This window comes from Petromyzon marinus, chromosome 30 (genome assembly GCF_048934315.1).
Source record: "Petromyzon marinus isolate PM22_M1 ecotype Great Lakes invasive population chromosome 30, UKy_Petmar_22M1.pri1.0, whole genome shotgun sequence".
Lineage (NCBI taxonomy): Eukaryota > Metazoa > Chordata > Hyperoartia > Petromyzontiformes > Petromyzontidae > Petromyzon > Petromyzon marinus.
In genome coordinates this window covers 8885884-8899494 of record NC_133696.1, presented here as the reverse complement: position 1 = coordinate 8899494, position 13611 = coordinate 8885884, and the positions used below count along the sequence as shown (strand labels likewise).

At 50.0% G+C, this 13611-nt stretch overlaps 1 protein-coding gene across 3 annotated transcripts; it reads left to right on the top strand.

Annotated features, from left to right (window-relative positions):
* Nucleotides 1-3159: 3159 nt before the first annotated feature.
* DNAJB9 (DnaJ heat shock protein family (Hsp40) member B9) lies at nucleotides 3160-13574 on the top strand. 3 transcript variants are annotated; one of them, XM_032963452.2, is made up of 3 exons: nucleotides 3160-3227; nucleotides 9117-9366; nucleotides 10509-13574. In XM_032963452.2, exons 2-3 carry the CDS (start codon nucleotides 9132-9134, stop codon nucleotides 11039-11041), a joined length of 768 nt encoding a protein of 255 aa, XP_032819343.1. In that variant the 5' UTR covers nucleotides 3160-3227; nucleotides 9117-9131; the 3' UTR covers nucleotides 11042-13574. The 3 variants fall into 3 exon arrangements, with proteins under 3 accessions (XP_032819343.1, XP_032819342.1, XP_032819341.1); XM_032963451.2 differs by lacking the exon at nucleotides 3160-3227 and adding an exon at nucleotides 3379-3458; XM_032963450.2 differs by lacking the exon at nucleotides 3160-3227 and adding an exon at nucleotides 3410-3647.
* The last annotated feature ends 37 nt before the right edge of the window (nucleotides 13575-13611 follow it).

Here is a 13611-nt window from a genome sequence, read left to right as displayed (position 1 = left end):
AAAAGATAAAACTTAGCAAAATGTAGAAATGTAATGCAACTCAGAGAGTCGGCTTGTTGCGATCGAAACGCCGTTATCTATTATATTCTTAGCTCTTTCGGTAAAGTCACGTTGAAGGGAAACAATAAAATAATGAAATATATATAAAACAATAAAAATTCTCACGACGTTTCGACCATAACACAAACGGTCATCATCAGGTGTGAAACCCCAACGGCAAGAAACATTTTAAAGAAGTGGCGGTTTGCATTTATTTATTTTTAAACGGTGCATTTATCTATTTAAAAAACGTCAGCACCACGGATAGCGATTTGGCAGTTTATTTAGAAGGACTAGTCCATCTATTTTGATTTAAAGCTTTCGTGACTGCAGTAATTCATATTCTTAGTTTTTTTTATTATTTAGTTGTTTCCCTTCAACGTGACTTTACCGAAAAAACTAAGAATAGTCCATCTATGTTCTCAAAAGAGGAGGTGGGAGACGAAAAATTAATGTATGCTGTCTGAAAGCCACCGTAAGCGTGAACAATCAATTTTGTCGTTATCTATTATTTATTTTTTCTATCTACGTGACTTTACCGAAAGAACCAAAGAGTATGTGACATCATGGAGTTGGTTCTTAAGCCCCTTCTGTGCGGACCTTATTGTAATATTCTCGTGTGCATGGATTTTCTCCGGATACATTAATACCCTCGGTTTACGTCTGGGGGGTGGGGGGGGGGGATGCGTTCCTGAAAGTTGCGGCGTCGAATATCAAAACGCCGTAAATTTCCCACGAGAGCTAAATCAGAAGACAACGGAGTGTACGCAACGTTACACGCAACGTTACATTCAATTACAAACAAACAAAAATACTGTGCTCAACACTAGTGTAGAGCAGTAAACCTTGACACACACTATACGGGGTACAATAAGATACTGTACACAAGTAATGCATTGTTCTCCAGTACGGTACATTTCTTTACGCTGGACGAAAACTACAGGTAGTCCCCGACTTACGATGGAGATGCGTTACGACGACCCCATCGTAAGTCGAGAATATCGTAAGTCGAAAATGGCCTAGCCTACGCAGGAGTCTTAAAGAATGGTGATAATTTAGCAAAACAGGGCAATTTACAGTACCGTACTGTATAAACTATATACTGTGTATTTATTAATTACAATACTGTATTACACAGTAAATTCTAAAGTTAAAAAAACAAGGTAAATTCTTAGCCTACCTATATGAACTGCAATTTCATAGAAAGTTTTTTCTATCTGCTATATATTAAAAAAAAAAACTTTTAACATGTATTGAACGTATGTAATCGTATCGTGGTAACCCTAAAATGAAATCGCTAAAGCTATGTATCATACATGCATTGAACGTATCGTAACGTATCATATTCTAGTGTGCTCACCAAGATTCTGTCCGTCGTCTGCATACTTGAACGATGTTGGGTTGTTGATGGCTACATTAACTTAGTTGTCGGAAGAGGAGGATGGCGATGATCAAGTTACAGTATCGTACCTCGTACGCTGCTGCGTTTGCCTGCCGCGCGAAATAAAACATTTTTTTGTACAATTTTGTCATCGCTATCGCCATCGTAAGATCGAAATATCGTAAGTCGGGGACCATCGTAAGTCGGGGACTTCATGTATTTTGTGTACAGGGTAGGAGGTGGAGGCGAAGGCTGAGAGGCGATGGTTACATGAAAGGACGGGCGGGTTGAGGTGACCCACACCAAGATAGTGGCGTTAATAAAGTGACGACGTATTTGCGAAACGACGTGGAAGGTCGACACCTAAATCGGGGTATTACTGTGCAGTACCCCAGTTTCACTTTCACGCAAACTAAGGCAGCTATCCTGAAAGCATAATTGACCAGATGGCGGTCCTTGCCTGGAAGATTGGCTGCTCACCATTGTTGATGAGACACTTAATGTAAAAACTAGCCCAGATGTCTTCATGTCTTGAATCAATGCTGCTGAAATTATAGACTGATGAGACACTTCATGTAACAACTAGCCCAGATGTCTTCATGTCTTGAATCAATGCTGCTGAAATTATGGACTGACAGAAGGCCGTGCGTGCAGCTAATGGGGTTGTGTAAGGAACAATTGTATATTTATTTGTAGAAATATGGAGACATTGCTTATTTATTGTTTTGAGTGAGTGATGCTTTTCTGGATAGTATGATGACATTGACAGAAAAGCCGGGGATGTGTGTATTTTGCCGCTTAATAAAATTAATAAAGTTGTTGGACCACAAGCACACCGTGGCTCCACGTGGGTTAGAAGTCTACGGCTTTCTGATGAGGCCCAGTGATGTTAATACCAATGCAGTGAATGTACAAGTACAGCCCAATTTTTTTGTAAATGCAACTGCTGGATGAGAACCTCCCCGACATCGTGCAGGTCGTGGGTGTCATTTTCACCATAATTCACTGCACCGGTCAGTGCGGGTTAGCAGTGGTGGGAGCATAGAAACTACAGTACAATAATTGCTCTTGGTGCACTGCCGTCCACTGCCCACATCGTGTAGCTGCTCAATAAACACAAGCAACTGGAGTGAACGTTGAATTCATTACGTAGGGTACAGTAATGGCACTGATGGTTCATTCTTTCAATTGCAGTTATAAGATCAGCTGTGGGGTCAGAGGCCCCCCCACCCCGAGACTGCCCCCCCCCACCCCGAGGCCCGCCACCCCAAGCCCCCCCCCCACCTCGAGGCCTCCCCACCCCGAGGCCCCGCCACCCCGAGCCCCCCCACCCCGAGCACCCACCCCGAGGCTGCCCCCCCACCCCGAGCCCCCCCCCCACCTCCATCCCGAGGTCACCCCACCCCGAGGCTGCCCCCCTCACCACGAGCCCCCCACCCCAGGCCCCCGCCTAACTCGAGCACCCCCACCCCGAGCCACCCCGAGCCCCCCCCACCCCGAGCACCCCCACCCTGAGCCCGCCACCCCGAGCCCCACCGCGAGGCTGCCCCCCCCCCCACCTCGGGTCCCCCAACCGTCACCCCAAGCACCCCCACCCCACCCTGAGGCCCCCCACCCCCACCCTGAGCCACCCCCACCCCGAGGCTGCCCCCCGAACTCCGATGCCCCCCTCCCCAACCCCGAGCCGCTCCCCCCGGAGCCCCTCCCCTCTCGCCCGGTGCACTGTGGGACACGCTTCGTGGACCAATCGCAAAAAGCTTCGTGTTGTAAGCTCGGAACGGACTCTACCAACCCATCGGGGTAGAAGGTAATTTATATACAGTACTGTACACTAGTCCAATAATATCACTTCACAAAACGAATGACTGTAACGTGTTTTAAGTGTATTACATATATTTATTACTGAAGAGTGTGGTTTGTTATTGGGAAAATACACCTTGTTCTTCGTCTGTGAGTGTGGACGCGTCCACAACTTTAGAGTTCAAGTTCCCCCCCCCCGCGTGCCTTGGTCTCGTCCGTTCTGGAAGCTGCTTGGCGCGTAGGTGCTCAGCAGCGTTCGTCTCGCGCCTTCATTTTTTTAACGAATTAAAATTGTAACATTTTAAATTGAATGTCGTCGTAACTGGTCAACATATGTGATTTTGTTTTAACCGTGTAAGTAATACTGTTGCTGCGGTTTCACGGAAGAACTTCACTACCTCAGGGGTCGGAGGTATCTGCGCCCTCGGTAAAATAATTAAATCACCCTATCATGATTATAATTTAGAACGATGATACTCCTACGTACGAGTATAAAAGACATATGCTATTAACTAGAGCCGTTTGATGAACATGTGTGAACTGTTTTAATAATTCGCAGTTTTAGTTTATTGGAGATACTGTACTACGTTATTACGAGAAACGAACGCAATGGAAAGTAACGGTTATTGTGGGCCTGTGTGTGATGATGGTGTTGAGTGTGATGGGGCTGTGTGTGATGATGATGGTGTTGAGTGTGATGGGGCTGTGTGTGTTGATGGTGTTGAGTGTGATGGGGCTGTGTGTGTTGATGGTGTTGAGTGTGATGGGGCTGTGTGTGATGATGGTGTTGAGTGTGATGGGGCTGTGTGTCATGATGGTGTTGAGTGTGATGGGGCTGTGTGTGATGATGATGGTGTTGAGTGTGATGGGGCTGTGTGTGATGATGGTGTTGAGTGTGATGGGGGTGGGTGTGATGATGGTGTTGAGTGTGATGGGGCTGTGTGTCATGATGGTGTTGAGTGTGATGGGGCTGTGTGTGATGATGATGGTGTTGAGTGTGATGGGCCTGTGTGTGATGATGGTGTTGAGTGTGATGGGGCTGTGTGTCATGATAGTGTTGAGTGTGATGGGGCTGTGTGTGATGATGGTGTTGAGTGTGATGGGGCTGTGTGTGATGATGGTGTTGAGTGTGATGGGGCTGTGTGTGATGATGGTGTTGAGTGTGATAGGGCTGTGTGTCATGATGGTGTTGAGTGTGATGGGGCTGTGTGTGTTGATGGTGTTGAGTGTGATGGGGCTGTGTGTCATGATGGTGTTGAGTGTGATGGGGCTGTGTGTCATGATGGTGTTGAGTGTGATGGGGCTGTGTGTGATGATGGTGTTGAGTGTGATGGGGCTGTGTGTGTTGATGGTGTTGAGTGTGATGGGGCTGTGTGTCATGATGGTGTTGAGTGTGATGGGGCTGTGTGTCATGATGGTGTTGAGTGTGATGGGGCTGTGTGTGATGATGATGGTGTTGAGTGTGATGGGGCTGTGTGTGATGATGGTGTTGAGTGTGATAGGGCTGTGTGTCATGATGGTGTTGAGTGTGATAGGGCTGTGTGTGATGATGGTGTTGAGTGTGATGGGGCTGTGTGTGATGATGGTGTTGAGTGTGATGGGGCTGTGTGTCATGATGGTGTTGAGTGTGATGGGGCTGTGTGTGATGATGGTGTTGAGTGTGATGGGGCTGTGTGTGATGATGATGGTGTTGAGTGTGATGGGCCTGTGTGTGATGATGGTGTTGAGTGTGATAGGGCTGTGTGTGATGATGGTGTTGAGTGTGATGGGGCTGTGTGTGATGATGGTGTTGAGTGTGATGGGGCTGTGTGTCATGATGGTGTTGAGTGTGATAGGGCTGTGTGTGATGATGGTGTTGAGTGTGATGAGGCTGTGTCATGATGGTGTTGAGTGTGATGGGGCTGTGTGTGATGATGATGGTGTTGAGTGTGATGGGGCTGTGTGTCATGATGGTGTTGAGTGTGATGGGGCTGGTTGTGATGATGGTGTTGAGTGTAATGGGGCTGTGTGTGATGATGGTGTTGAGTGTGATGGGGCTGTGTGTGATGATGGTGTTGAGTGTGATGGGGCTGTGTGTGATGATGGTGTTGAGTGTGATGGGGCTGTGTGTGATGATGGTGTTGAGTGTGATGGGCCTGTGTGTGATGATGGTGTTGAGTGTGATGGGGCTGTGTGTGATGATGGTGTTGAGTGTGATGGGGCTGTGTGTGATGATGGTGTTGAGTGTGATGGGCCTGTGTGTGATGATGGTGTTGAGTGTGATGGGGCTGTGTGTCATGATGGTGTTGAGTGTGATAGGGCTGTGTGTCATGATGGTGTTGAGTGTGATAGGGCTGTGTGTCATGATGGTGTTATGATGGTGTTGAGTGTGATGGGGCTGTGTGTGATGATGGTGTTGAGTGTGATGGGCCTGTGTGTGATGATGGTGTTGAGTGTGATGGGGCTGTGTGTGATGATGGTGTTGAGTGTGATGGGCCTGTGTGTGATGATGGTGTTGAGTGTGATAGGGCTGTGTGTGATGATGGTGTTGAGTGTGATGGGGCTGTGTGTGATGATGGTGTTGAGTGTGATGGGGCTGTGTGTGTTGATGGTGTTGAGTGTGATGGGGCTGTGTGTCATGATGGTGTTGAGTGTGATGGGGCAGTGTGTGATGATGGTGTTGAGTGTGATGGGGCTGTGTGTGATGATGGTGTTGAGTGTGATGGGGCTGTGTCATGATAGTGTTGAGTGTGATGGGGCTGTGTGTGATGATGGTGTTGAGTGTGATGATGGTGTTGAATGTGATGGGGCTGTGTGTAATGATGGTGTTGAGTGTGATGGGGCTGTGTGTCATGATGGTGTTGAGTGTGATGGGGCTGTGTGTCATGATGGTGTTGAGTGTGATGGGGCTGTGTGTGATGACGGTGTTGAGTGTGATGGGGCTGTGTGTGATGATGGTGTTGAGTGTGATGGGGCTGTGTGTGACGATGGTGTTGAGTGTGATGGGGCTGTGTGTTGATGGTGTTGAGTGTGATGGGGCTGTGTGTCATGATGGTGTTGAGTGTGATGGGGCTGTGTGTCATGATGGTGTTGAGTGTGATGGGGCTGTGTGTGATGACGGTGTTGAGTGTGATGGGGCTGTGTGTGATGATGGTGTTGAGTGTGATAGGGCTGTGTGTGATGATGGTGTTGAGTGTGATGGGGCTGTGTGTGATGATGGTGTTGAGTGTGATGGGGCTGTGTGTCATGATGGTGTTGAGTGTGATGGGGCTGTGTGTCATGATGGTGTTGAGTGTGATGGGGCTGTGTGTGATGACGGTGTTGAGTGTGATGGGGCTGTGTGTGATGATGGTGTTGAGTGTGATAGGGCTGTGTGTGATGATGGTGTTGAGTGTGATGGGGCTGTGTGTGATGATGGTGTTGAGTGTGATGGGGCTGTGTGTGACGATGGTGTTGAGTGTGATGGGGCTGTGTGTTGATGGTGTTGAGTGTGATGGGGCTGTGTGTCATGATGGTGTTGAGTGTGATGGGGCTGTGTGTCATGATGGTGTTGAGTGTGATGGGGCTGTGTGTGATGACGGTGTTGAGTGTGATGGGGCTGTGTGTGATGATGGTGTTGAGTGTGATAGGGCTGTGTGTGATGATGGTGTTGAGTGTGATGGGGCTGTGTGTGATGATGGTGTTGAGTGTGATGGGGCTGTGTGTCATGATGGTGTTGAGTGTGATGGGGCTGTGTGTCATGATGGTGTTGAGTGTGATGGGGCTGTGTGTGATGACGGTGTTCAGTGTGATGGGGCTGTGTGTGATGATGGTGTTGAGTGTGATAGGGCTGGGTGTGATGATGGTGTTGAGTGTGATGGGGCTGTGTGTGATGATGGTGTTGAGTGTGATGGGCCTGTGTGTCATGATGGTGTTGAGTGTGATGGGGGTGGGTGTCATGATGGTGTTATGATGGTGTTGAGTGTGATGGGGCTGTGTGTGATGATGGTGTTGAGTGTGATGGGCCTGTGTGTGTTGATGGTGTTGAGTGTGATGGGGCTGTGTGTCATGATGGTGTTGAGTGTGATGGGGCTGTGTGTCATGATGGTGTTGAGTGTGATAGGGCTGTGTGTCATGATGGTGTTGAGTGTGATAGGGCTGTGTGTCATGATGGTGTTATGATGGTGTTGAGTGTGATGGGGCTGTGTGTGATGATGGTGTTGAGTGTGATGGGCCTGTGTGTGATGATGGTGTTGAGTGTGATGGGGCTGTGTGTGATGATGGTGTTGAGTGTGATGGGCCTGTGTGTGATGATGGTGTTGAGTGTGATAGGGCTGTGTGTGATGATGGTGTTGAGTGTGATGGGGCTGTGTGTGATGATGGTGTTGAGTGTGATGGGGCAGTGTGTGATGATGGTGTTGAGTGTGATGGGGCTGTGTGTGATGATGGTGTTGAGTGTGATGGGGCTGTGTGTCATGATAGTGTTGAGTGTGATGGGGCTGTGTGTGAGGATGGTGTTGAGTGTGATGGGGCTGTGTGTGATGATGGTGTTGAGTGTGATGGGGCTGTGTGTGATGATGGTGTTGAGTGTGATGGGTCTGTGTGTGATGATGGTGTTGAGTGTGATGGGCCTGTGTGTGATGATGGTGTTGAGTGTGATGGGGCTGGTTGTGATGATGGTGTTGAGTGTGATGGGCTTGGGTGTGATGATGGTGTTGAGTGTGATGGGGCTGTGTGTCATGATGGTGTTGAGTGTGATGGGGCTGTGTGTGATGATGGTGTTGAGTGTGATGGGGGTGGGTGTGATGATGGTGTTGAGTGTGATGGGCCTGTGTGTGATGATGGTGTTGAGTGTGATGGGTCTGGGTCTGATGATGGTGTTGAGTGTGATGGGCCTGGGTGTGATGATGGTGTTGAGTGTGATGGGGCTGTGTGTGATGATGGTGTTGAGTGTGATGGGGCTGTGTGTGATGATGGTGTTGAGTGTGATGGGGCTGAATGTGATGATTGTGTTGTGTGATGGGGCTGGTTGTGATGATGGTGTTGTGTGATGGGGCTGGTTGTGATGATGGTGTTGAGTGATGGGGCTGGGTGTGACGGTACCGTGTCTTGATGATGTTAAGCGTGACGAGTCTGGGTGTGGTGATGCCGTGTTTGCGTGATGATGATGCCGTGTGTGTGATGATGATGATGCCGTGTTTGCCTGATGAAGATGCCGTGTGTTTGATGATGCCGTGTCTGCTATGTGATTGATGCTGACGCTGCTGGGTTCACTGAACATGTCTCGCTGTAGGAAGTTAACTAATCTCTAAATTTAGCGCCGTGTTGGCGTCACTGTTTTGGTGCCTCCCAATCTTGCGCTCTCTGCTCGAGTCCACCTCTCTCTGCCCACCGCTCACTCCTCTTCCCCGCACCTCCGATTGGCACGGTTGGCTGTGTACGGCGTGAAATAAGTTCAACATGTATACGTATGTTGTATTTGCTCTGTGGATGTGTCTTATGTGGTGTGTTGTGTGTGGTATGATTGTGTGTAATATGTAGCTATTTTGTGTTGTATGTGATGTGTGTTATATTTTTGCATTTAGCGTGTGTTTTGTGTAACGTATGTTTTGTGTTATTACATCGTAGGATCATGAGATAGGTGTGGCGTCTTTCGGATGCCTTTATCCAACAGTGTTTTGATCTTGGCTGATGATGGTGTGTGTTATACATGTTGTACATACGTTGTATGTGACTGTTGTACGTACCCTGTATGTACTGTGTGGTAGTTGCCTTACTTGCCCAGTTACTCGTGGTGCCTGCATGCTCCTAACCGCCTCTGTCCCATAGGCGGCGCTGTGCATCATAGCTGCCCCCCCCAGACAAGGCGTGCTGCCGCCCCCCGGCGAATGCACCTCACTCACCTCTAACTCGCCAGTGTGTCCCCCTCTCCTCCCAGGCAGTGCTGTGTATCATGACGCCCCCCCAGAGCGCACTATCGAGCGCACTGTGCGTGCTGCTGGTGGCGGAGCTGTTGGGCGCCACTCAGCAGCAGCAGCAGCAGCGCGACCACTACGAGGTTCTAGGCGTGCCACGCTCGGCCTCGCAGCGCCAGATCAAGAAGGCGTTCCACCGGCTCGCCATGGCGCACCACCCCGACAAGAACAAGAACCCCGATGCAGAGGCGCGCTTCCACGAGATCGCCGAGGGTGAGCAGTGGCGCCCTTGTCAGATAGGGCATCCCCGTGGAATCCTGACCTCAGGGCCAGAATTCTGATAGATATCAGTTGGACACCAGGTTAAAAATACTCTTGCTGTAGTTGGGTCGTGAAATCGGCTTGTGTGTGCCTTGTGGATTATTACATCGCGGGTGGCGACGACTTGGGGAGGCCTTCATCCAGCAGTGGATTGATCATTGCTGGTGATAACAATGATACCCGCCTCCCCGCCGGGGTCAGCATAGTATGTAGGTATCTTACAACCCAGTTAAAATTCCACATTTGTCTAAATGTCGCTACAAGACAAACAGGCAAACTCCCAACATAATTATAGATGGGAGAATGAGAATGACACACTGGATGGAGGGGTTAAAACTATCCCGGGTGGCGGGGTGGTCGGGGTATAAATGATTTTGAGTATTTTAACCCTGCCGCCACACTCTCCGTAGGCTCCTGCAGAAGTGGCGTGTGACGTGTCAATGGCGACCACTGGGTGGCAGTGCTCGATTTCCCAGTGGTTATTTTTCTGATCGCCGGTTAGACTGGAGGGCACGTGACGTCGCGAGCCAACAATAGCGAGGGGGTAATAACTGAATGAGGTGTCCTGGGTTCGGATTTTTTTCTTGGTTTATTGGTAGATTGGTTTATTTCGAAAATTATCCCTGTGTAAGCTCACACTAGGCGTCGCTGCAGTGCCCCATGCACCCTTCTTCAGAGAGCCGCGCTCCTTGCATGACACTAAAACTGAAATTTGTAATGCTCGGAGCTGGAATTTAGACAAATTAATTGTAAAATCACCTTTATGGCGCAGGTCTGCATGTTGGATCTATTGCTGTAGCAGAGTGTGATTGCTTCTAGCTTTTTGCTTTCAGCCTCAGCCACCAGCTACAGCCTCTGCGTAAGTCATTCCTGTGTGGTACGTAATCTCTCCACAGAAAAGTTCCCTGTAGCATCTCCACGGGGCCCCAACTGGTAGCCTGCCTGCACAAGGTCAGGGGCTAAAGGGATCTCGGAGTGGCATCGGTGGCAGAGATGGCGTGTACAGTTGCCGGAGAAGCGGGCGGATGATAAAATGTTACACGTTCACTGCTCATGTCTGACTCGTGCCCTTGTCTCCCTTACGTCGTATCCAGCCTACGAGGTACTGTCTGACGAGAAGCGGCGCCGCGACTACGACACGTTTGGGTGGCGTGCGGGTGCCGGCGGAGCGCCAGGCAGCGGCTTCAACCAGCAGCAGCACCAGCAACAGGGGGCGAACTTCGACTTCAACTTTGACGACTTCTTCCGGCACTTCGACGACGCGCCCAACTTTGGCTTCGGGAGGCAAGCGGGAGGAGGAGCCGGCAGTCGCGCCGACTCAACGTTCGGCTCGCACCACCAGCGGCCCCGGCGCGCGTCCGCCCGGCAGCAGTTTTTCGACACAAACGGCCTGTTCGAGGAGCTGTTCAGGGCCGACCCGCTCGCCGACTCCATCTTCAGCGGCGCCAGCACCAAGGCCGGGAGCAGGGGGCACGCTCACGCGCACGCGCATGCTCACGCGAACGCGCACGCTAACACGCACGCTCAAGCGCACTCGCATGGCGGCGCCAGGTCGCAGCACTGCCGTACGGTCACACAGAGAATCGGAAACATGGTGACGACGTACACGGAGTGCTCGGGGGCGTGACACTGTCCAACCCCAGCTGTCCCTCCCTGATAGCCCCAAACTTTGCCCACCTGCCCCCTCATCTCACCCAACCCCACGTAAGTGCTCAAGTGTTAACGAGCCGCATGCGGCAACAAACTTTCTTAAGCAGGTTGCTAAGTGGCTCAAGGAGTTTCTAATGGCCATGCCAGAGTCACCGAGGTAGCAACTGCTTGAGACCCTCGGTTTGAATCTGGGTTGCGGCAGCCTCCCTGTGATGATTAAACTGCCTTCTCAAGTGTTGTGAGCTGTTGGTCTCTGCCAGGATCACCAATGACTGCACAAAAACTTTATTTTATTTTATTTCGTACAATTCGGTTTATTTCAACTCTTGGCAAAAAAATGCAATTGAGTTAGACATAGCCGAAACATTATTTTCAAGGCATATAAATAGTGTGCTCCTCGTGTGGATAAAGTTGGCTTATTTCAGTGATTTGATTTGCAAATTAGTTCTTAGGTGTCATCTTCTGGGGCCATTCTTGGACACAAGGTGGTACAGTATTCCCTCCTTATTCACAAACTTTCTATCTGCGATTTTGGCTCTCCGCGAATCGCATCTGGAATTTTACTCGGCTGCATCGAGTTTTAGAAGCATCTGCAGACATTGCACGTACAATGTTCGTAGACCGATATCTGCAAATGTAGCTATTCACAAGCATTTCCGGAACGTATTGCTCGTGAATAACGAGGGAATACTGTGCACTGTTCCCTGCAAGAGTTGTGATTGGAAATTCATTCGTAAAATGACACCACAAATATCACATTTCAAATATAATCGGGAGAACGGAAAAACAAGCTGAACTTAAACCGATGGGTTTAAACCTATCAGTTTTACATTTCTATGATAATTGCCGCTACAGCTGCTAATTTATTTGCGGCGGTCGCCTGTCCGTGTTTTGCGAGCAGTGCTTTCCCCGTGCCCTCCTCTCACCGGGGCCCACCCGTGAGCCCAAGTGACACACGGAGGAACGCGCGATGGAGCGTGATGGGGCTTTAACGCAGCTCTTGACATACGTAAAGTTTTTGGGGGGTGGTGTGCGGAGTGGGGCGGTTTATTCACCGTGACCAGACTGGTAAACATCAGGGGGGAGGGGGGTGGCCGGCGAAGTGCGACGGGTGAAGCCGTGGTCACCATGAGCACAGTTTCATCGCCCAGTCGAACAAATTCCTTGCTTATTAAGCAGGGCCACGTGACGCAGGGTGACTTGCCGCTGATCCCCGGGTCTGGACTGTGGCCAGGACGTGCCAAGTATCGGTGTACCCGAGAAGCATATGTGTGAGCATGGGTACACGTGTGTCTGTGGTGCATCTACCGGTCATCTCAGTGTCAGCCAACCCATGGCACCTGGGTCTATCCCGAGACCTGTCGGCGAGCCTTCGAAAACTTCACGTGGCCTCAAAGTGCATCTGGCCTGGCACAGGTGCCATGGTGACGTCACCATCACTTAGTGGCAAATGGCGGGTATTGGTATTGGTGTCCCCGTGTGAGTGTCTGTGTTGCTTGTGTGCCTCTGTGTATCCATTTGTCTCCCATGTCAACCCCATGACCTGTGTCTTTATGTTCCCATGTGTCTCTGTGGCCCCAGACCCCATGTTTGTCCACATGTGTCCCCATGCATGTCTGAACCCTGTGTATTTTTTCCTCCCGTGTCCTCATTCCCGTGTGTCTGTGTGTCCGTGTCTCACGTTCGTCCCGTTATGCGTCTGTCGTTCTGTCTATCCATATTGAGTTGACCGCGTTGTTGACCGTAGCCTCTGAAAGCCAAGTGCAATAATGAAGGTAATTTTTAATTACTAATTAACTTAATGCGCCCGCTGTCTGGAGGTGTGAGCGCACTATAGTTATCGTGGATTGTTAGTGATGGGACACGTGCATTATTACATTTTACGAAGCGGAACGTGAGAATCCTGAGCCTCGGTGACCGCTTCTACACGAGATAAACCAGTTTATCGCAACCTTTTTCACCAAACCAATTCAGCTTCGTGCCCGAGATGGGTTAAATTCACAGCGGTTTCACAAAAAACTATTTTTACTTGGTAGCATATGAAATACCGAAAACCAAATCAAACCTGGAATGCGCCCGATCTCGGAAGCTAAGCAGGCGCGAAGCATGGGTAGTGCTTGGATGGTTGACCACCGAGCATTAAAAAAAACAAGCGTAGGCTGCTTTGAGGTTAGGTGGTGGGCAGCAGAGGGCAGTACAGCAAAATCTATTGAACTGGACCATGCTCCCACGTCTACGCTTTCCTTCAACCCACACTGGCCAGCCTGGTTAGGTGTCAAATAAGCGACCCGCAACCCGCATGGCGTGTGGAAGCCCTCATCCAACGGTGGATTGGCAAATGTGGCCGTCTGTGTACAGTGTGCGAATTTTCGCAAAACTTTTGAACCGGTTTATTTTGTTGCGTGTAGAAAGGGCCGCCGCCGCTGCTGCTGTTAGAGCGCTCGATTGGGAGCGAGGGTTGTTCCTGGAGCAGTGGGCAGAGAGAGTGTTCAATAAAACGATGAAGCGCGCTGTGTCCCCGTGTTTTGTTGTGACATCGCCGTGCTG